Below are 27,393 nucleotides of genomic sequence, written 5' to 3'. Positions count from 1 at the left end.
ATAATTTTTATGGTTTTTGAGGAATAATGTAATACAATGATTTTGTACTTTTTATTGTCATTGACTGTGTAGTCCATATAAACAAAACCCAGATGGCAAACATGCAGTTATTAAAAAGAAAAATAAATCAAAAAGCATCCTACATAAACTTCAAGGCATTTGAAAACAAATACATTCCATTTCCTGTCTTGGTAGCCAAACAGATGACAAATTTTCCAATACAATTTCCATAGCTGAAAAGGAATACTATCAGTTCTAAACATTTTCAATTGTCCTAGAATTTTGCAATAGTTATTGATATTGTAAAGAATATTTATGCAACAGTTTCAGACAAAAGTGTTAATTTCAAAAAGGTTTCAAATGTAGCTAATACTATACCACTGTAGTGCTCAGTGGAGATCCTGCTGGTGTAGTTGTGTATGTACTGGTTAAAGACAAGTCTAGATCCATGGTGGGAGGGTCTCCAAGAGGTGGAAGGGAGGAAAGGCTGTGAGACATGTCCATTTCAGCCATTGAGAAGAAAACTTCTTCTTCTAATAAGAACCATAGATAGTAAAGAGTTATTTTCTAATGAAAAAAACCCCAACCTTTACTTTTAACAGAAATATATTAGTAAGTTCAGAAATCTAACTGCCAGACAGAATAACCAGCTAAATATATTATTTACAGAAGTTCCAAGTTCTCTTGACACTGAGACTAGTATTATCTATGGACAGAGATTTATTTAAAAAAAAAGGGGGGGGCGGGGGGGGGGGGCAAAAAAACTAGTAAATACCAAAACAGTTAAATGTTCCATTTTCATATTCAAGTTGGCATTATTTCTATAAATTCATAGACTCTCCTTTTGACAAATCAAAGTCCATATTTTCATTATTTATTTATTTATATATATGATTACTACTTATTTAAAAATAATCAGCAAAAAAAATATTCAAATAAAAATATAAGTATCAGGGCAATGCAACTATTATTCCAAATTTAATTTCCTCAACCATGCATTTGAAAAGATGTTACACAGCATGTGTAGTTACTGTGTGCACAATAACATATTACTATACAGTTTTAATGAAATACTGAATCAAGTCTAGCCTGATACCTAAACTAGGTGTTAATTCTTTATTCAACAGTAAAATTAATAGCATACAATTATTCTATGTCAAAGCTCTTTCAATATTTAAATTAGTAAGATTAAAAGACGACCAGTCAATTTATATAATCTTAACAACAGGTTATTTGCTGTGCTGCATCATCTTTTATACTTGCCACGACTAGAAGGCGTTCTGGCACTCTCTGTCTCATAGAAGCTTTGTTCAGATGATGCTCCTGCAGATAAAGACTCTTTTCTTAAATAACGTTTCAACTCCATCTGAATCCGATACTCATCTTCCTGTTGCATTGGCCGGTTCTTCCTATCTTTATTTGACAATTCTATCCTGCTTAGGCTCTCTGAATTCAAAAAAAGGACAGAAAGCCCACTGTAATTTCCTTACCAGTATGCCAAGGAAAATTCCAAAATGAATCTGAGAACTAACCAACTGTTGTTAGTGTATGTATATGCATCTGTATATATATACATATTTTTGGTAAATCAGATGTGTATATACATGCATTTTGTTGTTTTGAAGATTTTACTTGTCTAAAACAAATTATTCTCTCCCTAGCGTTCATTAATTTCAAGTCTGAAGAAAAATATTTTAAGGTCATATATGCAAATGTGTTCACATAAAATATCAGCATATATTTATCTTCTCAGTCAGCTTTAGGAACTAAGGACACAATCTCTTAAAGGTTTTACTATTAAGAAATCATTAAAATTTTGGGTTTGAAGATGACACATATCAGAAACTATACGTAATGCTTTTCCAGTTATCCAAAAACAATGAACAAGTCCAGTACAACAAATATATCAGTATCATTAGAAGAATATTAAGCATCTACCCAGGACATGACAAATCTTCTCAAAAAGATTAACTATCTACCCTAATAATAAGTGTTGTGACATTAGGCAGATGGGGGGGGGGGGGGGGGGGGGACCATGACACAAACCAAAACATCCTCATCCTGCTACTACAGTAGTCAAAACACTGCTGTTAATTACTTAGCAAATATGGACAAACAAACTCAATTGCTGTCTGTTCTGTTTTCTGCGCCCGTCACTAAAGCATAGGACAGAGAAGGAACCAGACTGCTAAGCTCCTCTAATGAAACGGAAGCTACAAGAACCAAAATTGTTCTGGCCTCCTGATTTTCTCCATTTACCATTTCCCCATCTCTTGTCCTATTATATAGTCACTTGTCAAGCCTTACTTGTTTCCTAGATTTTTCATTACCAGCATGTACAATTTGCAACTGAAGTCAATAAATTCATCATAGTTCTACTCAGAGCAGCTAAAAAACATTTTGCTAATATCAGATAGAAATTAATAATATTCTACCACCACAAATATTTTTTTTCCACTGAGGAAACCTGTTTATCTTGCAAAATTTATTTTTCGTCCACTGTAATACATATTTAACATTTACAGAATGTTCACTTGCCTGGTCCAGCAACAGCTGCTACCATGTCCAATAGAAGATGCACCTGCCTTGGTGACAGAAATAGATGTATGGAGTCTATTTGTCCATCTACATCCAACTAAAAAAAAAAAGAAAGAAAGAACACTTTCAAGAACACTTAAGGAATTTTTCTTTAAAAGTCTTGAATCAGCTATTTTGATAATAGATTATGATGCTGTAAAGGATACAGCCATTCCAGCAGTTGTACACAACAACAGCTAGAAATTTAACTGTGTATTGTTTCCGGTCTGTAGCTTGGCAGCATAAATCCAGGTGTGTGACTGACAAGTTATTAGCTTAAAATAAATACACAATCACCTAACAAGAAAATTCAAGAATACCATTAACCTGCTAGTTATTTTGCTGCTTTAATAATTCCAGAAGTAATCAACAACATAAAGTTAGAATTACATACTAATATAAAATACAGAAGTCAGCACCTTCCGAAGTAGACCTTAAAAACTCTAAGACTTCTCTTGAGTATACAGATGAATAAATTCACCTATTTTCTTCATAAAGTGGGATGTTTATAGATGTCTAATTGGTTTGAGATGGTATACAAGAAAGCAAGCCACTTATCTTTTGAGAGCAGTTCAAGCTAAAATTATCTTAAGGACTTGTATAGATTTATTTTTTTAGAATCCTGTACTCCCAGATATTTGTCCATTCATGATTATTACTCATTGTATTGGGTGTAGGTTGCGAGGTGTTGGCAGCAGGGTGTGCTGCAGGGGCAGCCTCTGTGCTAAGAGGCCAGGGTCTGCCCCATGCTGGGCAGAGCTGGTTCCAGCCAGCTCTGTAATGGACCCACCTCAGGACACAGCTGAGCCCATCAGCAAAGCTGGCGGTGCCTCTGTGAAAACATATTTAAGAAAGGGCAAAATGCTGTGTGGGCAGCGAGGAAAAGACAGCAAAAGAAACAATCCTGCAAACACCAAGGTCAGGGAAGAAGGAGAGGCAGAAGGTGCTCCAGGTGCCAGAGCAGATATTCCTCTGCAGCCTGTGGAAAGGATCACACCAGAGCAGAAACCCACAATGCAGCTCAAGGAAGACCCTGCTCGGCAGCAGGTAAACATGCCCTCAAGGAAGCTGTAGCCTGTGGAGAGACCACAGAGCAGCAGGCTCCTGGCAGGTGCTGCAGCCCATGGAGAGGAGCCCACACAGCAGGAGGTTCTCCTGTCAGGAACTGCAGTTCATGGAGGACCCATGCAAGAGCAGTTTTATCCTGCTGGACTGTAGCCCATGGAGAGGGCCCACACTGAAGCAGTTTGTGAAGGACTGCAAACCGAGGGACCCACAATGGAGTAGGGGAAAAGCTTGAGGAGGAAGGAACAGCAGAGAGGAACTGTTATGAACTGGCTGCAACCCCTCAATTCCCCATCCCCCCTTCACTGCTCAAGGTGGTGAGGAGGTATAGGAGTTGGGAATGACAAAGTGAAGCTGAGCCTGGGAAAAAAAAATGGGTGAGGGGAAGATGTTTTAGTTTGTTTCTCATCATCCAACTCCATTCTAATTGGTAATAAATTCAATTAATTTTCCCCAAGTTGAGTCTGTTGTGCCCATGACAGTAACTGCTAAGTGGTCTCCCTGTCTTTATTTCAATCTATGAGCTTTTTCATCACATTCCCTCCCCCTGTCCTGTTGAGGAGCACAAGTGAGAGCAGCTGGATGGGTGTATGACAGCCAGCCAATGTCAACCCACCACACTTATGGGGCGGGGAAAGAAAATAGGGATGCAGTGGAATGCATTTATATGAAAATATACTTTTGCTCATAAAGACCTTAAGGCAATATTTACTTAAGCAGGGAAAATAAATCATCAATTAGTTTTGTATACTGTTTCCTACTACTTTTTCCATCCTTTGGAAAGACTTGAAAGAAAATGAAATTATTGAAGTGTGTCATACTTGACATGAACTTATACAGTACATTTTGTAGCTTAAATGCTTGAAACACCTATTCTAATAGAAGGAGTTCTCACACAATTCAGTTTCCAGAGTGATAAAAAAAGTTTAACCTAGACTAAGCGATATACTGTATCTATGTTTTCTCCAATCTGCATGAACTCTACCTGATAAATCAAAAAACAGGTCCTTCTTTAATTTTGTCATGTAATATTACACCCATTCACTAGTTCAGATGTTGCTGTTATTTAACATATCAACAGTGTTTTGCCTGTACTCAAGCCCAAGTTGCAGAGACCACTGCTCTGCATTCTATTATATTGAACATCTATAAAACAAAAATTACTCTCAACTCCGCCCTTGATGTTTTTCTTCTGGCTACCTTAAAATACATCTAATGATATAAAAGTGGAAACTTTTTTATCTTTAGAAACATCTGGACATCAGTTAATTTACAGGTGTTAACTGCATTAATTATTCATACTTTTGAAATAGTCAGCATTTTTCTATTTCACACCAATATTTCACTTTTCAAGGACTCTTCTTGTTTATTCAGTTAAGAAAAGTTAAAGATTGACTAGAAATTGCGGGACATAAACTTTTCTACTGTAGTAGAAACTTTATGCTTTCTATAGAATGTAGTGTACTATACAAGACAGGTCAATAGCCAATTTTAAAACTGAAGACAAGGGGAATATATTTAAACAGCTTTACTTATATGCTCACACTTTAAAAAAAATAGGGCTTTATTTTAAACTGCTTTGCTTCCTGTATCTTTATGTAAAAGTAAAATAAAATACTATTTTAACTAGTAGCATTTAAACATGGCATTATTATTTGATTTACTACAAGTTTTAATATAAAAATTCAGAAGTAGAAAAGTCCATGTTAGTTTTATAATGCTGCAATGCTGCAACCTAATTAATCATTTAAGGTTTACTTGTAATTGTTGAAGTAAATTATACCCTTTTAAAACCAAAGTGATTTTCGTTAACCAGTTAAACATTCCACACATATGTAGGCAAAGTCAGTCATAGTGCTACAAGAAAAAAGGATAAATTAATAGCAGCAGAATTTTCATGAAAACAAAACCACTTTCTCAGGAGTTACTCCAATACATAAATTCAGTCTCCCTAACATACAGGAATTCTTCTTTAACAGACTTCAGTGTGCCATTGACTTGTCTGGCCACTGCAAAGATGTCTTATTAGACATATACATTGGTTTTGAACGCAAAGAATCTACAACAAAACTAAGAGGATTCTGTCCCCTTGAGAATCTCACTGTTTTTCGTATGCAGTAGAAAAAATAAAATCCTACATAACCATTAATTTAGTTTAAAGACCAGGAAAGCATGACTAACCTTAGCTCCAGGAAGTACTTCATTTTGCTTTAATGTCAGGCTCAACTCCATTCTACCAATCAGCTTACTGATCTGTACAGGGTCAGAAGGAGTAATTTCTGGCAAGTTTCTTGTTAATTGCGGATGTGGCTCATAAATGATTTTTGGATTCCAGCTAGGTGAAAGCTTTGGTTCAGTTGCCTTAAAACATTACAGAGAAAGGAATAAGAATGTATCCCATTTCTTACAAAAAAAAAAACCCAAAAACAAACAAAAAAAACCCCACATCAATCAAACCAAACCAAAAACCAAGCATTTCAAATAAGCTTACCACAAAAATGATCATTTTACACAAATACAAATTTGACAATGGTGTTAAAAACATGTATTGATAACTGTGAAAGAAACAAGGCATGTAAAATGTGAAACATTAGGCCTTTGCAAAAAAGTGTAGCAAGTTTCCACAGAACAGTGAATTGTAGAGGACTTCTGTACATTAAAGTTGCAACCAGAATCCAGTATAACACATCCTAAATTTTACTCAGTCCTGAAGTCTGTTTCCTTCCTCCTCCTCAAAATCAACAGGAAGTGATTATGAAACTTATTGAACACAGATTCAAGTAAAAGTTCAACTCCATATCCTTTAGAATGAATCTAATATATTAGTGTAACAATATAGCTTATCCTTCATCAATTTACATTCTTATATAATGTATTTAATTTTACCAGCTGTGTAGCTGAACACACTGGGGAGGACTTTGCTGATGCAGGAAACTCATCCCAGAAGAAAGAGACACCTGAGAGCTGCAGTAACTTGTGAGCAAAAGCTGTGGGCTGATGTACATTAATTCCAGAGCACTCATCTGCAGTTTCATCACAGTACATAGTTCTGGGAGACAAAAGAAAGGAAATAAAGACGGTAGGTGCATGCAAATTGTTACCTTTATTGTGCCATTTAGCCTCTAAGTTTGTACATGTTCTCTCTCTTCATGCTATTTACAATGCCATTGACTGTCATGAAAAGAAGAAACGACCACTCTCTGCGAATGGGTGGAAATCTTAAATTTTCTACAGGACAATTGTGACATGCTTCCAGTGTGAACATATCCTAGTGTATTATCCTAGTACTTATGTCTAATCTGACCACAAAGTGAAGGAGTCTGCCCAACACTTCTATACATACGTTTCCATTAGGACACACACAATTCTTGCTTCAGAATCTGAATGTTTTAAAAATCTGCCATCTAACATTTTTTCTGTCATATATATTCTGTACTTGAAAGTAACATTCTGTCAAAATGAAAGTTGAAAATTGAGAGAATAGCCTCCAGTCCCATAAAATTTCTGTGAAATTAAATTTCTTACATTATAATAGTGAGAGCATAAACAGTAAACTCTTAAAAAGATGCAAGTCTTCACATAATAGAATTTACAGTGGAAAAGTACACCCACCTTTCCATAAATAAAATGTATCAAATATCAAAACAACATGCTATTTAACAGTTTGTTTCAATCTAATTTTTAAAGTACAGAAAAGGAGGTTTGTTCTGGGAATGGACTTCCATAAGAAAAGTAATTACAGTTTTACTGACATCTCTCCTGAACTGAACATAAAAACCTGAAGTTTATAAATGTTTAAAACCAAATGTACTTCATTAGCATTTCTCAGTAAAAATCAGTTTTATTTGGTAATGATTTCAATACCTTGCAAGAAAGCATGATTACACTATCCCATAGGTCAAAAAAAATACTTTAAGTACATGTACAGTAGTCAAGTTCAAAGTAATTACAGAATACACGTGGGCTCTTCTGAAAGCTCAGAGGACCTAAAATCTTCCAGTTTAATTTTTTTTCCAGGACTGTATCTTTTTTTCTGAAAATATTTAAAGTGTCTTACTCAAAAGGGTCAGTTTCTTTTGCATATTGAAGAGGCGGCCTGATTTGCCAACAATATCCAATGACTGTTGAACGTCTGAGAAATGGTATTCATTAATTGTGGAAGTGGTCATTAACTTATCTTTGGAAAATCCAGAACTCTTCTAATTTGATGGTTAAATATCTTTATCTTAAACATGTGAAGTGGAAGTTGAGTGGAGAAAATGCTCACGGCCATTATAAAACAGGTGCTCAGGAGCTAGTGTCTTAGCTGTATACTAAGAATGTATGTGCATGGGCAGAATATACTGTACAGGAAATGGCAAAAAGTGCCTTAGGGGAAAAAAAAAACAGATTTATAAAAAAAGTCTTTACCTTTCAATTCTGATTTCAAGTGCAGTTCCACTTTTAGAGTTTTCCGGCACATGTTCTATTCGCAAAACAGTATCTAAGAAGGTAACTTTCACTCTTCTTAGAACTTAAATGAGAAAACAAAAAGATACCATGCAAGCATTTAAGTCAAGTTTCTCAACAATGACTTTTATAACCAATTTAAAAGTCTTTCATTTTGTTTAAGTTCTCAATATTTATTTCAGTGAAAATAATCAATTGAGTTTAATAATGTAACAAGACATCAAGTAACAGCATAAACTATTAAATGTCCAATATGTACATCCGTACCATGCAATGGACCTTTAATGCACAGACATCTGAGCAAGTGACAACTCAAACCAAGTTGTTCTATGGCTCAGTGTGGATGATGCTCAAAGAAAGTACCTGCTTCATTGTGCACCATGTCTGAACTCCTGAACATTGCTATAGCACCATGCTACTTTGGCTGAATACTATTTCTAGATCTCAATTTAAACATTTCCCTTAGCTCAGACATTTCAGCACTACGTTCTCCACCACACAATGTGGTCACAAGCCCTTAGTTTCTTCCACTTAAAAAAAAAAACACCACCAAAACCAACCAGAGTTTCTAAAGCACTTCTAACAACATGGTGTGATTATTGAGACACATATGTCATAACAGGTCAGCTTTGTGTAAAAATAGCTGAACAACCATTCTCTGTTTCTCCCTCAACAGCATCACTACTAACAATCTAAGTTTGTGTGATTAACTAAATTGGCACCTCCAAAACTAAGGCATCTCACCAACCACTGAAGCACAGATTTAGCTGGATTTGTTCCGGTATAAACAAACACCAATTTGCCCTGCAGTAGGGTTCATTCTGTTTACTGAGGGAAGTATACACATTTTGTAGTAAGTAAATGGGCTTTTCTTCCCCACTTCGAAAACAAGATCAATTGTCCTGCCTTCCTGTTTAAATTTTACAAGTAATGCTAACAAGTGAAAATTTGTGAGACAAATTAGGGCAAATGAGATGCCATTTTGTAAAACTGAGACACAACAAACTGATTTATTCTCAGATGTTCTTTCGGATCTCAATAATTAATTCATACCTGTTTCTATAGTTTCTGCAAATTTCTCAAGTCCTTCAAAAGGCTGGGACCCTTCTCCTTGTTCATCTGTCAATTTTTGGCTAAGACACTCTTTTGCAAGCTGCATACTACTGGTCATAAAACTTGACCAATACATAGGCTCAGACCCAGATGCTGTGGAGTAAAAGAAGTCTTAATAAATTTGTGAACATTTTGAAACAATAAAGACGAAACAAAATAATACTTCTGGCACATCCAGAAAAGAGTTTCAACAGCTTAGTAAGAAGTCATACTTAAAAACAAATTTAGTTGCAATCTGTCTTTACAGACTTTAATACTTTAAAATTACTTTAATCTATTTAGATTGCATTGGTAAGAGTCTGGTATTTGAAAATTCAATATAAACAAGATGAAACCAGGATTTAGTGTAACCAATCTTCAGCATTGGTTTAAGTTAATAATTTCTGAAGTACTTTTATTATATTGTTATGATTTTGCAGGTGTAATCAGCAAAATGAAATCAAGGAAATAACTCTTTTTTTTTTAAAGAATTATTTGAATTATTTTAAGGTTTCTTATTCCATTTGAAACATATCCTAGATTGGGAAAGACTAAACAAGGTTTAAGATGTTATCTTAGCATATTAGAACACTGTTTTAAATGTCTAACACAGACCTGACATAATAAGTAGAACATAAGAAAGTCCAAAAGCACAGCACACATTAAGGTGAACAAGTTTTTTAGCAGCCCCATTAGCTTAATTGACAGTGCATTCTTATTACCTAATGCCAAGCCCATTGTGAGAAAATACTATAAAACTAGATTAGAAAAGCTAATCAAATTCAACTATAACACTCTAGTATAGGCAAACAAAAGTAAAACTAGTACAAATACAAACATGTTAAACAGGCAAAACATTCCAGTTTAGCATTCAGATCTGGAAACATCCATGTAGCTATAGAATCGTGATTAAACCAGCATCATTTTTTTTTCCTACTGTATTACAAAGCACTATGCATCAAAAGAGAACTAAATGGATGCAAGTGAATAAATAAAGTTTCCTCCTAATACTACCATTCTTTCAAAACAATAATTTTACATCAGAAAGTAAGACAGCTCAAAATTTGGTTTGAGTTAAACAAATAAGAATGAAATGCAGAGTACATATAGGCAAGTTACTTAAAGTAACTAGCAAAAGATGGAAAATAGGGTTTATGCATTTTTTTCTCTTCTTTCTGATGCATTTAAAGAAGTATTTTCTTCTATCTTCTCTACACTATAAAATTCTTCAGACATTCAATCAAAATTTTCCACACACTAAAAATGCACTAAATGTCCCACACATGCTATAACAACACATCTTAACAGAATTTATGGAGGTTGGATAATCAGTGAAAATTTATCACCAGGACAGTTTAAACTAGATCAGTTAGATTCATATAGATACAGACAAGCTAGAAGAGCTCAGACAATCCTCTCACAGTTATAATCAGAGGTAGTAAGTATTTAGAATACTTAAAGGTCATTATTTCAGACTGTGATAGCAATTAAATTGTATTACTTGTTCTCCAAATATTCAAGAAGATGCATCTTTCACCCTAAAGTTGCTGAAAAAAGCCAGAACCTCACTGTAACCCCCCCTCACAGTCTTATGTTATTGGGTTATCCTACTGCCACCTAATAGCCAGCTACTAATGCTGACTAACAGCACTTGGCATACAACACCCAAAAAACCTAGCTAACAAAAACTCCTTTCCACAGTAGCATTTTCATTTCAATATGTCTGAAACAGTTTGGAAGAAGGTACAACAGTAGGAACATTATAAACATTTTAAATTATTTAACAGAACAACAACCAATTGAGAAACACTTGACAACCAATTTATGAACACCTGACAGCTTCTTTTTTTATTACATTCTCTATCATTAATGTATGTAAATTAAATGGCACTTTAAATAAGGCTAAGAACTGACTAAAACAAGTGTAGCCTTTTGCCTCTGAAAAACTGTAATGAATCTCCTTTTCAAAAATTAAAAATTAAGCCTACCAAGCCTTGGTCTTGGCCTGAAGACCATCTCTAATCCTTTTACTTCTAATGCACAGTTATCCTGTAGCAACGACCCCCATGGAACAGATAAAGAAATTGATTGGATAAATCCATCTGTGACTTCCAGAGGTGCATCTGCAGACTCTAGGATCTCATTAAGACACTAGAAGAAAATAAAATAATAAAATAATAATAATAATAATATTATAAATCACATCCATAATTTTGCATATAACAAATAAAACATATTCAGGCTACCAGAAAAGTAATTATACTCAGAAAGACAGTAAGATGGCCACTTTCAAGTATTTTGATTCCATCGTAATTTGTCTCACATTAATTACTTAGCTTTCAGCATAATACAGATTTCTCTGTGGTAGCTATATAACCTGTATTTTTGCACAACACCAAAACCATTCTGTGATCTTACTGATATAAATACTACAGCACTGACACAAGTTAATCTATTCTTTCCCTGGCAATACTTGAAGAAAGCTGAAAACAGGCTAAAAGTAAAAACACAGAAAGTACCTACTTTCTGTGGCAAAAGTATTTTACTAGCATGGAATTTCAATGTAATGTTCATTTTACATTTCTCTGTGACACTGGAACAACAGAATCAAATAATCATCACTTGCTGTATAACATACTTGCTGTTTCTAAATCATATTTTAATGTTATTAGTATTCAGCACTAATTTAAAAACTGAAGCTCAGTGGACAGACCAATATTCTACAGAAACTGTTCCATTAATCCAGTGCTTTATAATGACATTATAAACAAAACTACAATCAAGTTGCCCTCAGTATCATACAGAGTAAGTGAAATTGATGAGAAAAATCGAACACCAGCTCTGAAGTAACTTGGAATTTTTAAGTGAACAGACTCACTTGTTGCAATATATAGCTTTCATTACATCCGTACAGAGGAAACATATTTTTCGCATTTATGTTAAAAAAATGCAAATCCCTGTTTATGCCCCGATTCAAAAATTTAGTTAAAACTGAAATTATTGAACAAGAACTATCTAGGCTGCTTTAATAAAAGAAAAAACAATCTAAATCACATACCAAATTCAGTGAGTGCAACTTTCTGATATAAACAAGACCTTACTAAAGCCTATGGTTATAATATTAGGAGATAATCTTCAACTGGCAAAAAAAAGTATTGCTTTGACCTTCCTGTGTTGAACAGGGCCACTGATTTTTACCTGAGAAAATGCATAAATTCCACATTAAAAAAATAAAAAAATTAAAAGTTGCTTTTCATTTTAAAATGTTCTAATTATATAGAATAATTTAGAAATAAAAATTAACGAAAGAAGTTTTCAGAAAATGACATTTTTCATTCTTATATCTTCTGGTGCAACTTTCCCGTCATGTTATCTTGTTGCTCTGCTCATACTCTTAGTAACTTTGCTTTTAGCATTTTGTTTGCTTGCATGTTTGGCTTTTCTAGTTTCTGTTCCGAAGTCCACTCAAGCAGCAGAAAAGGACACTAACTTTAAAGAAACAGAACCTGAAACAGTTCTATTGGGAAATTTAAGAATCAAATAATCAACTAAGATTCAGTGACATTAAAACTTTATTTTGAGCTAAATATGAGAATTATAGATGTGGTAGTAGCATAAAATCAGGCAAAAATAATTATTTGGCATGAAAACTATATTTGAAAATATCACAGATTCATTTAAATTACTTGAACCTTTACAAAATAATTTGCTATAGCAGGAAGTAAGCTAGTTGCCATATTTTGCATAAATCTGACTCAGATGTCTTTTTGCTACCAACCCACATGGCAATAAAGGTGAGTGTATTTTAGTACATTCCTTATTATTTTGAAACAGAAATTCACTATCTAAAAGAAAAAAAATCGTAGTATTCTTTAGCTAAATTACTTCATAAACAAGCCAGCTGTTCCTAGTAAGCAGCAATTAGAGCGTTCCAAGTGAAATTTTAAAACTGAAGCAGCCTTCACATCAGGACTTGTGCCCACATTCTTGACTGAAAGTCTCCAGCTGGAAATCACAGTAATACTAGTGGCAAAAGTACTAGTCCATGTATATTAAAATTCAACCACAAACATCATGGGTTACATTTTGATTTTTCTGAACAGCCGAGGTCCCAAGAGTCAAAGGGGTTACACTAATAGCCCCAGGTATTCCTGTGTATCTCTATAATCTATAAACACTGCAATGTTGGCTGAAATAGCTACAATATTAAAATGAACAGAAATATCCACAAAAATGGATAAGATAGTATGTAAAAATACAGTCATCCTGGTGATTCATAGAGAACAAGCTTACAATGACTAGGGGGAAAAAAAGAGCTGTAGTACTTCCGTGACATCTGTTTTTGCAATCTGTCATACATGAGAATCACGTGCAGAGAACCTCAAACATACCATTGTTTACAAGCAAAAAAGAGAAACGCTGATCTACAAATGGGGAAGATAACCTAAGCATTATTGTATATACATTTAATCACTTTGTATACATAATTAACTGTTCGTTTAGTACTGGTCCATAACTGCTGCTCTTCCAAAGTATTTACATTTTAAATAATGTCCCTTTGACTAGTGAAGAGTGCGGCGATACCCACTAGAGGGCATAATTCAATTAAAGCGAGACAGCCTTACTGCCTGCCATAGAAAACAAGCTGCAGACACAGCCAGAAAGAAAAGAAGAAAACAAACAAGCAAACAACAAAAAACCCCACACTAAAACACTGGTAATATTGAGCATTTCCACAAACGTCTGTCTCCTGCCACTTTCAAACATATTTTCACACAAACAACTGGAAAAGCATTATTTGAAAACGTCACACATTCACAAGTATTTTAAAAAGTACCAAGCACGGCCTAATACCAGAACACAGTATTGTAAAATGTGTTTTGAAAGTACGTTGTAAAGCAATAAGCCGGTGTACCTAGTTCATCATCTGTGCTACGCTGGAAGTCAATGACTGACGCACAGCAGTGCTTAAGGCTCCTCTTGACAGTCACTTGACTGGCAGGTAGAATTCAGTAACATTGGCAATTAACCCAAGAAACTTTATGAAATATTACAAACACGGACACAGACCTTTGGATTACTACAGCAGGCTGGAAGTATGCATACCTGTGTGTGCGTATAGAAACACACATACGTATATATAAATACATACATGCCAGGACAGAAAAAAAACTTCAGTTGGTTCAAAGTGTGACAGCAGCTATTGCCACCTTTTAGGTTTTTGTTTCCTTTATCATAATTAAAAATAACAAAACCAAAGTGTGGCTAGAAAAACACATGCATAATAAATACCCAGATTTCCTTTTTTTTTTTTTTTTAAGCATTAGCATATCAGAGAAGAGTTCCCTGCATGAAATGCTAATTATGGCTGTAACTTTTTACACAAAGGAGGCTGGGTACTGAAAATAAAGTGGGTGGCAGCCGGGGGCAGGGAATCAGCTGGTCGCTCAGCCGCAGCAGGAGCCGAGGGGGTGAAGCGCCGGCATCTCTTACCCACTTATCCAGAGGGACCTGCGTCAAGGAGCCGGTGCCCTGGTAGAGATCCAGGCTGAGCTGCTCCAGGCTGAGCTTCTCCTGCAAGAAGTGGCCCAGGTACCTCTGCAGCAGGTACCTGCAGGCCCTCTTCTTGATGGACTCCGAGAAAGGCCACGGCATGGCGGCTGCGCGCCGGGGGCCGCGCGGCGGGACGGGGTCGGGGTCGGGTTCGGGCGGCGGGACGGGTCCGGGGCTGGCCCCTCCGGCGGGCGGAGAGAGGGAGCTGAGCGGGAGCCGCCGGGCCCAGCCTCGCCCCTCAGCGCGGGCTACCGCAGGGGCTTCCCGCTGCCAAGCGGCGCCCCCGCCGCCCCTCACACCGCCGGCGGGGCGGCACTGCCTCCCCTCAGGGCGAAGAGGCGCTGACAGGTAGCTCCATCCTCACTCGGACACCGTCGCCGCCATCTTCTCGGCGACCCGCGAGCGCCCAGGGGGCCGCCGCAGCCGCGCTGGGCAGCAGAACAGTGCGCGGAGCGGGGTGAGGGGCCGGTGTCCGGCAGGCGGGCAGACCGCCCCCCCCGCCCCGCCTCAGCTGTCCGCCGCCGGCGAGGGCGGCCGGGCCGATCCGGGCTGTTTGTCTCCTTCCTCCCCGCGCAGCCCCCCCCGCGGCCGAACGCCGTCACCGGCACCGTGACGTTTGCGCGGAAGTGGCGTCGCGAAGCGGAGGACGCGGGGGCGGAAGCGGCCGCGGGAGGTGCGTGAGGGGGCGGTGTCGCGCCGGAGGGGCCTCCACTGGCGGGCGGCGCCGGGGCGAGGCGGAGGGGGGCCGGGAGCCCTGGCGCAGCCGGTGGCGGCCGCCTCTCTAGGGAACGGCCCCGGGGAAGGCAGCAAGGCGCGTCGCTCTCCGCCGGCAGGGCGGAGCGGCAGGCGCCCTTGTGTCCGGAGCCGTTCGGGGTCGGGAGGCCCGCTGCCGGGGCTGGTAGGTGGGCTCCCGGGGCGGCCCCCGGGGCGCGGCGCTGCCGGAGGTGGGGGGGGGGTAGCGCCCCGCTCCTGCCGCGCTGCTCGGGGCGGAGGCGCCGGTGTGACCCGTGGCTGCTTCGCTGTCAGTAAACCGGAGTGGGTGGCTGCGGTTGGGAGGCTGCGCCGCTCGGTAGCCAGCTCCCTTGTTGCTTTCAGCTCCTTTGGAATTTGTGTGTAGGTCCAAGGTGGGATTTGTCAGGAAGGGATGAATATTAACGGAGCGAATGCCTTGCGTGTTGCAGATCGGTTACTGCCAGCCCTCGTTCCGTCCTGGCAGCGGTGCTCGGCTACGAGAGCACTCGGGGCAGCGTCCCAAGGGGCTTTCCCAGCTGGCCTTAGGGGGGATGTAAGTTAGCTGAGGCTTCGTGGCGATACTGGTATCTCAGAGGCAAACGCTGCAGCCGCTGTCGTAACACCCACAGAGTCTGTCCCGGTTTGGTAACGGTTGCTTACAAAGGCCAGCTATATGTGTCTCTGAAATGTGTTGACAATTGTGCGTAAACGCTAAACAAGAGAATTGTTCTTCAGTGAGTGTAAACAAAAAGCTGCTGTTAATATGTCTTTATAGTCTCTGATAACCCATTTAGTCCACAGACTTTTCAAAGTCTGTCTTAAATTCACCAACAATAGGTTTTTATTTTCTACAGCTATTGATTTCAGTTTTTCCAGGCATGACTTGTCTTCCTACTGCATTCTGGATCAGCAAAGTGCAGAATTAATGACTGCTGAATCATAACAGTCTTATACAACAAAATGCGAGTTACTTGCATAAGAAGAAGCAACTTCAGTGATACGGATTCTGCTTCTATGTGCTAATGTAACCTTCTTAAGCAGTTGTTCTCACACCTTGGTTTTGAGTTCTCTGGACTGTCATTTCATGAGTTATGGAAGTCACTGGGTCTCATATTTTCTTTTTTTTTGGACAATGTTAAATATGTCTGCTTAAGATATAACTCTGGTTTTATGGTGTTAATATATATTGAGTGTAGTGGTATGACAAATCTAAAATAAATGTTTCCATATGCAGAATGGAGACTGACTGCAATCCTATGGAGTTGTCCAATAATACGGGATTTGAAGGGGATTCTGATTATAGAGACTTCGAAGGAACAGATGTGAAAGACATGAGACTAGAAGCCGAAGCTGTTGTGAATGATGTTCTGTTTGCTGTCAGCAACATGTTTGTCTCCAAAACCCTTCCCTGTGCAGAGGATGTGGCATATATCAATGTGGAAACCAGGGAAAGGAACAGATACTGCCTGGAGCTCACCGAAGCAGGACTCAGGGTAAACTAATTAGTTTATAATTTCTTAAGCCTCTTTGTTTTGAACAATGATCGTGTTCAAAAGGTGCCTAGAAAAATACTTCAGTGACACCAAAACAGCATACATATTCCTCTTGTACTTTTATGAAAGCGTGTTCTACATGTTTTCACCTAGAAAGTGGAACTTTAACTAGTTACACTTCCAACAAAGCAAGAGGGGAAGTTGATGAAAAAACAGGCATTTATTTGAGACAAAATCATGAAGATTGAAGCAGCAATTTGTTGCAGGCATGTCAGTCTTTGGGTTTCTTGGGTACCCAGATTAGTCAGTAATACAGCATGTATACAACTCCTTTTTGCAACATCTGTATTTTTTGTGCAAACATGTAGATGTAAGACTTCTTTTCAAAGGTCATAACGATAGATTTTACTAATATTCTGAGTTTTGGACAAAAGGTATTTGAAATTGTCTAAATACTGTATTACCACTAAGCCCCGTAGTAGAAAGCACAGATTGTGATTTAAATCCAGTATCTTTTGTTCTCACTGTATTACCCTGGCTGGCAAAGTTAAATATTGTGATATCTGTTTCCCATTGCAAGGTGATTCTAACCACAGAAATTTAACCAGTGATTTCTTTGTTGCAGGTAGTAGCTTATGATTTTGATCAGACTGATGATGGGTTGCAAACTCCATACCACGAAACTGTCTACTCCTTATTGGACTCTCTCAGCCCTGCATATCGAGAGGTGTTTGGAAATGCATTACTACAAAGACTAGAAGCTTTGAAGAAAGATAGTCAGTCGTGATTTACCCATATGTGAGGAAGGTTTAATGCTAGAAGGAATTCTTAGTATGAGGCACGGAGATCTTCCTTACAAACATAATCACAAACATCTTAAGCTTCATTTCTTCCACTAATATCTAATTCATGCTACTACTACTCTATAACATTTTGCTACAGTGGATTTGCATATATCAGAATGCTATTAGAAGCCACTTGGATAAATAACAAAAAAGTTTCTTATTTCACTTTCTTTTTTGTTGTAGATGAGCAAGTAAGTTGCTTCTTACAACATTCAAAAGATTTGGTCTCTTTTCAAAGTGTTGTTATCCAAAACTCTAAAAAAGTATATAGAGACTGAATGTTATATATACAAGTAGTAATCTGTTTTTGTGTGTGCTTACTGATAATTTTCGTATCTCCTTTTTAAAATAGAAGCTAACTACTTGCTTTACCCAATTAATGAAAAATAATTGGAAAACTACTGTTCTGCAAAGAACAGAATTTCAGCTTGATTTGCTATACATAAATCTGAAAATTCTCAGCTTTGGTAAGAAGAAAGATGTTTCTTGAACAGTTGACCATTGCTTATATAGTCACAGTATCTGAGTTAAAAGCAAGGCGCAGTATTATTTGATCTGTCCTTGCCTATGGCAACCAGCAAACTCCAAATAATACATGAGATGTACTGCTAATATATGAATGTATTGTCTGAATCGCAAATGAGTTAAGCACAGAATTAGGATGTAATGGGCTACATTTCCTAAAGATGATGTTATATATGCTATATATATATGTATATGTATGCTATATTGTAACTGTTTGGGAGGCTTGGAAGACATTTTAGCCTGTTTACTACTCTGAATGCGTGTTTACATGATGTACAGGATATACCCAAGAGTATTTTTGCTTCAGCCTTTACTTTCTATAATACAGTACTTTGGTACTCCCGTTTTTCACATTTTCTCCCTCAATTGTACAGCGTCCTCTCCTAATGAATACTAAGCAAGCACTGTAATGTTAACTGCATTGTATTGGTTTGAAACCAAAGGCTGTATGAAATTTGCTAAGACTAATACAAACTGGAAGATATAACTTGTATTTTCTAATTAAAAACTGGTATAAATCTCTTTATAAATCTATTGTTCTGCTGTAACTTTTCAAGTATGTACTGAATGGTAGACTTTTTAAAAATTACAGTTGGTTAGAAATACCAGTACTGTTGAACTAACGTTCTGTGATGTTCATACTTTTTGTATTCTTGTATTATTCAGTATTTGTGCATCTTTATTTAAATAATCTTGCCATTATTCTGCCATGCTTTTGTGACCAGTACATGCTGTAGCTTTTTTGGAGCCACACTTAAGGGTACATCAGTTCTCACAAAGTCACAGATTCCAGTGACTTCAGTAGAGCTATATTGACTTCTTCCTGCTAAGGATTAGTCATATTAACTGGAGAAGCCTAGTAGAGCTTTTGTAATAGCTTTGGGGTAGTGATGTACAACTATGACTGACAAGACAACTGTAGTTAGCGCTTCCTGTTTTCCAGAGCTTAATTTCGTGTTTATTATCTTTTGGGGTTGAAACTTCTGATATTAATCCTCTGCCCTAGGGTATGCTTCCGTGCTCTAAAAATTGTTCATAGGCTCTCTTTTGCACACAGGTCTGTGGCACGCGGTTAGTCCTCTGTGAGGAGAATGTACTTTACCAAATTTATATTTGAATATTTTTCCTTGCAACTAATTTACTTGTTCAATTTCAATGACTAAAGCATTAAAGAAATGCATTGGTGTGTTGTAGTTTTCGGGGGGGGGGGGGGGGGGGGCGAACTACTGGAAAGGGGGGAGTGAACAACCAAAGTCATCATGCCCATAAAAAAATCTTAAGTATCAAATAGTTAAACAAGTATTTGAAAACCTCTGGCTGCAAATTTGTATCTGCTGAAACTTTGTTTTTTCATGACAAAGTAGGTGATTGTAAAGAGGGACTTGGAAAGGAAGCGTTAGAAATACAAGTGGAAAAATGCCAAACTAAATGTTACGTTGCTAAGATTTTTTTTTCTCTTAGACATCTTTAAAATGCTTTGTCATTTTGTGTGCTTATTATAAACCTAAGCTGAGAAATACTTTCAAAACAGGTGTTTTGTAGGTGTTACCAGAAGAAACTTCTGTTGTTTCTTAAGAACGTACTGCAGTGTTAACTGAAAAATGGGAAAGCTATGTTATTCCACTATGTCTGGGCTATTGATTATGAAGAAAACGCTCTCCAGTCCCTACACTTGGGCATTGCTGCCTGCATGGAGGGAGCTTCTCTGACGCACCCACAATGGAGAATTTTTGTAGGTCTCCTTCAGCTGTCAGTTGTTTTCATTATCCGAACCCCTGAATAAGTGCTGTTTGGCCTAATGTAGCTGTTAATCTATGAGTTGCCTAGAAAGCCTCAAAGCCTGCCTGCTATCTGAAAGGATGTCTAATAACCCAATTAAAGCTAGTTTTGTCTCAGCAGTACTACGTACGTTTTGTCCTGTTCGGCGTCTAGAAGTCAGACGGTACAGATCTGTCTACCTACAGACGGATTGGATTAGGTATTAAAAAATGGTATGCGTGCACACTAAATGCCTGTTTATACTGGCGATGGTCCTTACCGGAGGAGCTGCTCGAGACGGGCCCGCAGCCGCCAGGCAGGCCGGCAGGCCGCTCCGCCCGGCCCCGCCCGCCGCGCCCACTGCGCAGCCGCCGCTGGTCGCGCAGCAACGGGCCGCGTCCCCGGCGGAGGTTGTGGCGATGGCGGCGGGGACGGCGCGGAGCCGGCGGGTCTTCCTCAACCACCTCGACTCTTACTGCGGCCGCAGCATCGGCGAGGTGACCGCCGGGGGCGGCCCGCAGCTGCTGGCGGCCGCGGCTTCTTCCTCAGCGGTCGCGGCCTGAGGCGCCGCCGCCCTCCCCCCTGCCGCAGCCCGTCGCGGGGAGCGCCCGCCTGGCCCGCGGCCGGTAGCGCGGCAGGGAGCGGTGTCTGGCCTCCAGGGAAATCGGCCGGGCGGGAAGCCGGCCGGGTAGCCGGGGTCAGCTAAAATAGCTGCTGGGGAGAGGGACTGGGGGCGAGAAGGGGTTAAGATGAGAAGGAGAAAAAATGAGAGTTAGGAGCAGGAGGTGTGGATAAAGCAGGTCGGGAGACCGCAGGCAACGCCTGGTCACTGTGGAGAGAGGTGACACCTGCCTGAGAGGAGCCAGGCTGCAGAGAAGAGGCTTCTAGGGACTCACCAACACCTTCGACTTTGAGGCGTAGGGCACAAGTCAAGACAAAACATTACAGCTGGGGTTGAGGAGTCCCTAACTTTTTCCTGTTCAACGGTAAGCTGTGTTCTGAGCTACGTTACCTACAACCGGATCAGGGCTAGCCAGACAGTGTTGGTGTCTTCCCAAGATCATGAGAAGCTGTGTAGGGTTCAATATATATTTGCATACAAATGTGCATCTTGTATATTGCAGTATTTATCCAGATGTGTTGTTGGGGCATCTCTTGAAAGCATAGAAGAAGAAGAGGAGGAGGAAGACGAAAATAATCCAGCTGCTGAAGTTTCTAGTAGGCCAAAGGAGGGACTCTACCAAATAGTGGGTACCCTTTCTAAAGCAGAGAGTGCTAAACCACGTTTTGCAGAGGAAATATATGCAGTAAGTAAGAGTCTTATTTCAGATTGCCATTAGACAACACTGGAAACCTTGCAAGTCATGTAAAATGACCTGCATTAATAAATGGTCTTTTGTTGCTGCTGGAAGCAGTGTACATATATTTTATTCCTTCTGCTTCCTGCACACTGTTGTCTACTCCCTGCTAGGTCTGATACAGCAAATAGTAAAAGGAAGGAACTCAGACTCAAAATAGATTTTTAAAAAGATAGTTATGGACAAGGACATCATCTATCCTGATGATCCACAGGTCTGCTTTCTTTTTCCCTCAAAAGACACACCTCAAGTATTTGTGTCTTTTATCACCATTTTAAAGGTAGTGGTGCTGGTACCAAAGTTAGGGTCCCCCTTCTTAACTGTTCACTGAAATCACAGCTTTCACTAGCAGCTAATTGTTCTGAATAACTACATCTTTGTATAAAGATAAGTTTTCTGAAATTAAAATTGCCTCTGTCTCAAATTGATTATCCAGAATCTCTTCAAACATTTGAAAATTTTGATTTAAACGTCTATACAGCTGAGCTGTTCAATCAGAAAATTACGGCTGGCAGTATTTAATCTTAATCACTGCTCTTGCCCAAAGTGTTTGTTGGACTTGCTCAAGTGATGCAGACAATCTGCATTTAACAAAAATGATAGCATGCTATTTTGCAAAGAAATGGACGTTTTTTATGTCTTCCCCATTCTGCCAACTGATCCTTGTTTAAAATACTTATAAAAGTCATAGAAATTTTTTTTATATTCACAATTGCACTGAAAATATGAATCCTAAAATACCACTAAAAATTGTACATCTTTTTGAACTATATTAATGTGTACAGTAAATTAGAAGTTTCAGCATTTAATTTACATTTTATCACTTTACTTGTATCTGACATATAAAGTTTGATATCCGTCTTATGAATTATTCTAACATCCTAGTGTTAGAAAACTACATTCTATCACTAAGTTAAACTTGAAAAGTAAAGGAATTTTGGATTTTTTTTTCTTTTTTTTTTTTTTCTTTTAAATGACACATTCTAACTATTTTTTTCCCCAGGTCTCTTCTCGAAAAGAGCTCTTAAGTCACTTGCTTGAGTGTGAGATCATTTTATATAATATCACTGAGGATGCAAATCAAATTGAGGAAGCAACATGGGCTGCTTCTGGTTAGTATAGCTATCAACTGAATACAAAAATGGTTGCTATACAGCCATCAAAATTTACCATAAATGTATAATGAAATTATCAGCTCTTTATAGTTTACTGTAATATAAAACTGTGTTCCTTGATGGAGAAATGCTGCATGAATTGTTCAATTAATTAGCAAGGAACCATGGAATGCACTCAAGCATTCATAAGGTAGAGAAGCTGTCATAGAATGGTCCAACACATTAAATGACATATCTGTGTAGCCAGTTATTTCCCTAAATAACTACCAACCATCGTCTTATCTATTTGCATTGGGAGGTGGGTAGAAAATTTGCTCCTGTGATATTCAAAGAATGTTTCAATATTTTATGTAATTTTAAAAATTTTTTTTAAAAGTCCAATAAAAAATACTGCTAACAGTCTTTCTGAAACTTCCTCCTGATTGTTACATCCAAATACTAATAGGCATCTGGAATCTTTTTATGGTGACAGTGCAATATTTTTCTTTATATGATAGTTAAACTAAATTATGCTTTCCTGTTTACAGTATAAATACTTGGATAACATCATAAGTTACATAACCCACATTTAATTATTTTGCTCTAAACTAAAATAAGGAAGCTTTACTTGAATTCTGTAGATTTTCTTTTTTAATCATGAAAAAACCCACAGTTATTTTCCTTCAGTATCTCAGCAATCAATAAAGATGAATCATTTCCTAGTATAGAATGTTTCTTTTTTTTTCCCCCATGATATGTAGCCCTATGGACATTATGTTGATTCCAAATAATTTTATTCTTTATTACCATTATTTGTCTATTTGTTTTCTTTTCTGATTTATTATCTTTATTTTATACCAACCCAAATAAGAAGTATTTGCTTAAAAATGCATATCACATTATGGTATAAATGTCTGTACAGGACCTTTATATAAAAGCAAAAACACAGCTTGAGTAATACAATTTACAATAAATTAAGTCATTTGCTTTCATTTAACAGCCTTACATATGGAAATAGAGCATTTTGCAACACCAAAGTTATTCATTCTCGTTTCAACAGTAATGAGCTGGGCAAAAAGCAAACCCCCTGACCCTGTAAGTAATATGAAAATACTAATATTTTTTAACTGAATATTTCCATTTAATGGAAAATATTCATTAAATTCAGTTAAAGTATTTCAGTATGCACTTCAACAATAGCTAATAAAGTTAGTGTCAGCAAGTGTGTTTTTTCTCAGGATCCTTTCACCCTGAACCACTGCTTACTGCCAAAATTGTTAAATTTATTCCACTGGACAGAAAAGTTTAGGCACTGGGCTACAATAATACAGGCAGACATTAGAGACTGTTTGCACAAGAGGCAAGACCTATGCTAACCACAATATGTACTGTCCTTCAGTATTAAAAAATCCCATATTTACTACATATTTAATGAAATACATATTTAAATCAGTGTATAGACAGATAAATAGATACAGCTTTATATATAGATATATCTCTATGTATCTATATATAGATACAGATACCAGGAACCGTGTGGGACACTCTGTGGTATGCTATTGCAATTCTGAAATTTAGTGTTACAGAAATAGTGTTTTTCAAGCTTGTGTAATGCTATATATAGCAAAAAGTAATGTTTTTTTAAAATATAAAAAGTAGTTTAAAATATTTTTCTGTGAAAATTGAAATTGAACTATTGACATTTTCAAAATGTTGAACCTCAAGTATCAGAATCAGAAATGTTAAGAATTTCAAATGAAAACAAAGTTAAAACAGATTTTAAAAATACTTTTTAAGAACTTATTTTAACCATGTAGGCCTTTAAAAATTGTTCTGTTTTAAAACATGTATAACAGTCGCATTTCTTCCTTCATAGGAAGATCCCGAGATTCCTTTTACTGATGAAGATTATCGCAGAAGAAAACCTCATCCTAACTTTATGGAACACATAAATGCTGAAAAACTCATTCTCAAACTTGGGAAAACTGTATGTAAAGAACTTTTTTATAAAAATAGGTTGTTTGGTCTTCTTTCTTAGAGCATTATCTTAGTAATGGAAATTACCAACAATTTGAATAAATTTTAAGAGTATGTTATTCTCTTGATAAATATGGATAACATCAATTATTAATAAAATATCAAGTATAGAGAAAACTGTCTCTTGAAACGTAAGTGTCTGCATAATACAAATCCCAAATTCTGTCTTTTCCTTACGCTGTGAGTAAATCATGCTTATCTCATTTGATACAGCCAATGAAACAATATGTTTTTTAGAGAGAAGTAAAGCTGGGGCCTGCGTGGGGAAAGACTTGAGGATGAAAGAATATAGAGGAAAGGGATATTAGTGTAGTTTTAAAGAAAAGCAGCATCTTTAAATAATAGCAAGCTATGTTAATATTATGTCTCATTTAAATACTTAGAAGATGTTCTGGCCACACCTGTCTCATTCCTGGATAGTTTGTGCTCTTGAAGCAGAGAGCTTGTTGACTTTTATTGCACCCTATAATTCACTTTAAAATCATCGCCATAGACCTGACCCAGAATAACTAGAATATATGTTATCACTTTATGTTTTTTTAAGATCACTTCCTTCAGCTTTGTTTGTTCCAACCTGATTAGACTATTAATCTTACTAGAAAACAGACCATGCCTCTCTTTGTGATTAAGAGCTATTATTAAATAAATATCAACAGTGGCTCAGATTGTGTTTCATGACTCAGGAAATTTGACACTATTGTCATTAGCGATGAAGTACTGTGGAGGTTGGGAAAGAGAACTGGAAGACAATGAAATACACTGTATGATGAAGGTGTCATTTGGTCATTCTGTTTGTGCATTAGCAGTCTCCAATAATCAATATAATTTAGTGTCCACTGCAGGAATTTATCAGCCTAATTATAGAGAGGGGAGAAAACCTTTACTCAAATTTGAGTATACACGCGTTGTCTTATGCCCGGTTGAGAAAATAGAACTAGAAATTATATTCTGTTCTAACATGGGTTTAATATTACAGAATGCCAGTAAAATTTGGTTTACGGCTTGAAAAATCAGTGGCAAATTGTTCTTACTTTTACTTTGCTAACATGGGTTTATAAGACTATGGAATAACTTTCAGACTTGTGATGTAGTTAGAAACATGAAGATTGTAAACAGCGTCCACCAAACCTCGCAATAACTTCTGCCACAACTAACACCCAGATGAACTATTGACTCAATTTTTCTGACTAGTCCAAACCACTGAGTCACTACATAACAAAGGTATTAATATAATTAGCTTCTAAATGTTTGCCAGGCTGAATGTCTCTGTTGAGAAGACAGTGGAACAATATGTAGCAGTACACAATAAAGCAACTTGAATATTTTCAATATATACCTCTTGTAGGCCTTTCAAAAGGAGCCCTTTTCCTCCAGAACTTCAGGGGCAGCATCAATGGGTATCATTGCCCCTGTTTAGTTTCTGTCAGCACTTTGGAACAGGAAGGCTCCAAAGCATCTGTTCTTCCCAGCAGATCAACATTAGCTTCCTGTGATGGCTGGAGACTTCTGATTACAGTTCTTACTCATTTTTAAATTCAGTGGCATCTGGGGAATATGCCATCTGTGAAAGAAATGACAGTGTTACCAGTCCTGAAAAGAGTTCAGCAGGAGATACTAGGATTCAGCAGCCGTGTCAGTCATGTAGAGAAGAACTTGCACCAAGAATAGAAGGGTTTCTTAGCCTTGGTATCTGTTCAGAGTGCAATTTAATGGCTGTTGTTGCTTAAAGGAAGATTTCACCCCTCTAAGTAAGTGTCTCTCCCACCTATATTTTGCTTAAAATTCAGCAAGAGTTGTGAGCTAGAAGTCTTTGCTTTTTACCACTAGCAATTTTTTACCTTTACCTTTGTAGCAGGGCATTCGGGCTGCGTAGCGTTTCTCAGAAGTCACTGACTCTGGGGTCCTGCCAAATTCAGAATCCTTGGAGAAACCTCTGCCTACCACAGCCAGAATATCTCTTCATCTCCCAGCTCTGTTCTCAATGGCATCACAGTTCCTGAATCCATTAATTTAGACCTGTTTCCCACGTCAAGCATTTTATTAGCATAAAACAAACAAACAAACGTAAGACAACCAAAGCCTAGAACTGATTATAATAGCTAGAATGTGACATCTAGTGGCTTTAATGAATATTACACGGGAACTTGAAGGTCTTCACCCGTGACTAAACATGCTGTGTGTCACCGGAGCTTGCCTAATAATTGCCTTATTTTTTAAGTTAAGTATATCCAAGTCATCTCAAGTAGTACCTTCTCATATGTGTGACTTGCGACACTAAATAGGTATTTTAGAGGACGAACCTATTTTAGAGGTTTGTATTTCAGTGAAGTATAGCACTTGGTGCCGAACTGTGGTTTGTCTCCACAAGTGGCTACTGCAGAAGCTACTGCAAGGTAAATGGAAGATAATCCTATGTGTTACATTCTTCTTAAGGGAGATGAGAAATAGCACCTCCTGTGCTTTCACAAGAGGCAGGTTTTTCCTGCTGGGAGATGGAAATTACAGCATGTCTTCTTCCGGGGCATGTTTGCAGTCTGTCCAGAGAAATCCTGGGAGCTGCTGCTCTTAGGGTACAGTTTCTATCATGATACTACCCAAGCAAACTAAGTGTGGGAGCTCTTACACTATCTGTAATGTCTTCTAATTTTAACGTTTCTCGTGATTACTAACAAGCTGTTGCATTCAACTGAGTTGAGATATTTTTTATTACAAAATATTATTTTGTAAGTAGATAGATAAAAACACATGCACAGCTACTTGCCATCCCTTTATAGGAGGCTTTGCTTATAGAATCAAAGATTGTCTAACAGTGTTC

The 27,393-nt window shown here is 37.8% G+C and overlaps 3 protein-coding genes across 12 annotated transcripts in view; 2 read left to right on the top strand and 1 right to left on the bottom strand.

Moving 5' to 3' along the window:
- The window catches only part of ATG2B (autophagy related 2B), a 49,431-nt gene extending 34,281 nt beyond the window's left edge, over window positions 1–15,150 (bottom strand). For 4 of the 5 annotated variants that reach the window (XM_030033362.2, XM_030033380.2, XM_030033371.2 and 1 more), the window contains exons 1-9: window positions 14,677–15,150; window positions 11,172–11,334; window positions 9,145–9,297; window positions 8,053–8,155; window positions 6,529–6,691; window positions 5,824–6,003; window positions 2,539–2,635; window positions 1,264–1,446; window positions 379–533 (exon numbers count right to left, since the gene is read on the bottom strand). In XM_030033362.2, coding sequence (XP_029889222.1) covers window positions 379–533; window positions 1,264–1,446; window positions 2,539–2,635; window positions 5,824–6,003; window positions 6,529–6,691; window positions 8,053–8,155; window positions 9,145–9,297; window positions 11,172–11,334; window positions 14,677–14,838 — 1,359 coding nt within the window. In that variant the 5' untranslated portion in view covers window positions 14,839–15,150. The remainder of the gene's footprint in view (window positions 1–378; window positions 534–1,263; window positions 1,447–2,538; window positions 2,636–5,823; window positions 6,004–6,528; window positions 6,692–8,052; window positions 8,156–9,144; window positions 9,298–11,171; window positions 11,335–14,676) is intronic. The other variant, XM_041127700.1, reaches the window with a different exon arrangement.
- On the top strand, window positions 14,678–19,511 carry LOC115349302 (GSK3B interacting protein). Of its 3 annotated transcripts, none has more exons than XM_030033403.1 (3): window positions 14,678–14,790; window positions 16,703–16,961; window positions 17,587–19,511. In XM_030033403.1, the coding sequence occupies exons 2-3, from the start codon at window positions 16,704–16,706 to the stop codon at window positions 17,746–17,748; spliced, it is 420 nt and encodes a 139-aa protein (XP_029889263.1). In that variant the 5' UTR covers window positions 14,678–14,790; window position 16,703; the 3' UTR covers window positions 17,749–19,511. The 3 variants fall into 3 exon arrangements, with proteins under 3 accessions (XP_029889263.1, XP_029889273.1, XP_029889254.1); XM_030033413.1 differs by lacking the exon at window positions 14,678–14,790 and adding an exon at window positions 15,324–15,409; XM_030033394.2 differs by lacking the exon at window positions 14,678–14,790 and adding an exon at window positions 15,436–15,634.
- Window positions 19,512–20,484: 973 nt separating this feature from the next.
- AK7 (adenylate kinase 7) overlaps window positions 20,485–27,393 on the top strand; it is a 28,183-nt gene continuing 21,274 nt past the window's right edge. For all 4 annotated transcript variants that reach the window (XM_030032159.1, XM_030032148.1, XM_030032170.1 and 1 more), the window contains exons 1-5: window positions 20,485–20,586; window positions 21,214–21,396; window positions 22,451–22,559; window positions 23,542–23,636; window positions 24,418–24,528. In XM_030032159.1, the coding sequence (XP_029888019.1) occupies window positions 20,509–20,586; window positions 21,214–21,396; window positions 22,451–22,559; window positions 23,542–23,636; window positions 24,418–24,528 (576 nt within the window). In that variant the 5' untranslated portion in view covers window positions 20,485–20,508. The remainder of the gene's footprint in view (window positions 20,587–21,213; window positions 21,397–22,450; window positions 22,560–23,541; window positions 23,637–24,417; window positions 24,529–27,393) is intronic.

Source organism: Aquila chrysaetos, chromosome 2 (assembly GCF_900496995.4).
Source record: "Aquila chrysaetos chrysaetos chromosome 2, bAquChr1.4, whole genome shotgun sequence".
In the NCBI taxonomy this organism is placed as follows: domain Eukaryota; kingdom Metazoa; phylum Chordata; class Aves; order Accipitriformes; family Accipitridae; genus Aquila; species Aquila chrysaetos.
This window is presented reverse-complemented; position numbering and strand designations above follow the sequence as displayed.

Bases quoted from the DNA above. Each gene is read 5' to 3' on its own strand.
- LOC115349302 (XM_030033403.1), top strand. From the start codon at position 16,704: ATGGAGACTGACTGCAATCCTATGGAGTTGTCCAATAATACGGGATTT. The intron at 16,962-17,586 runs GTAAACTAATTA...TCTTTGTTGCAG, and splicing joins TCACCGAAGCAGGACTCAGG to GTAGTAGCTTATGATTTTGA.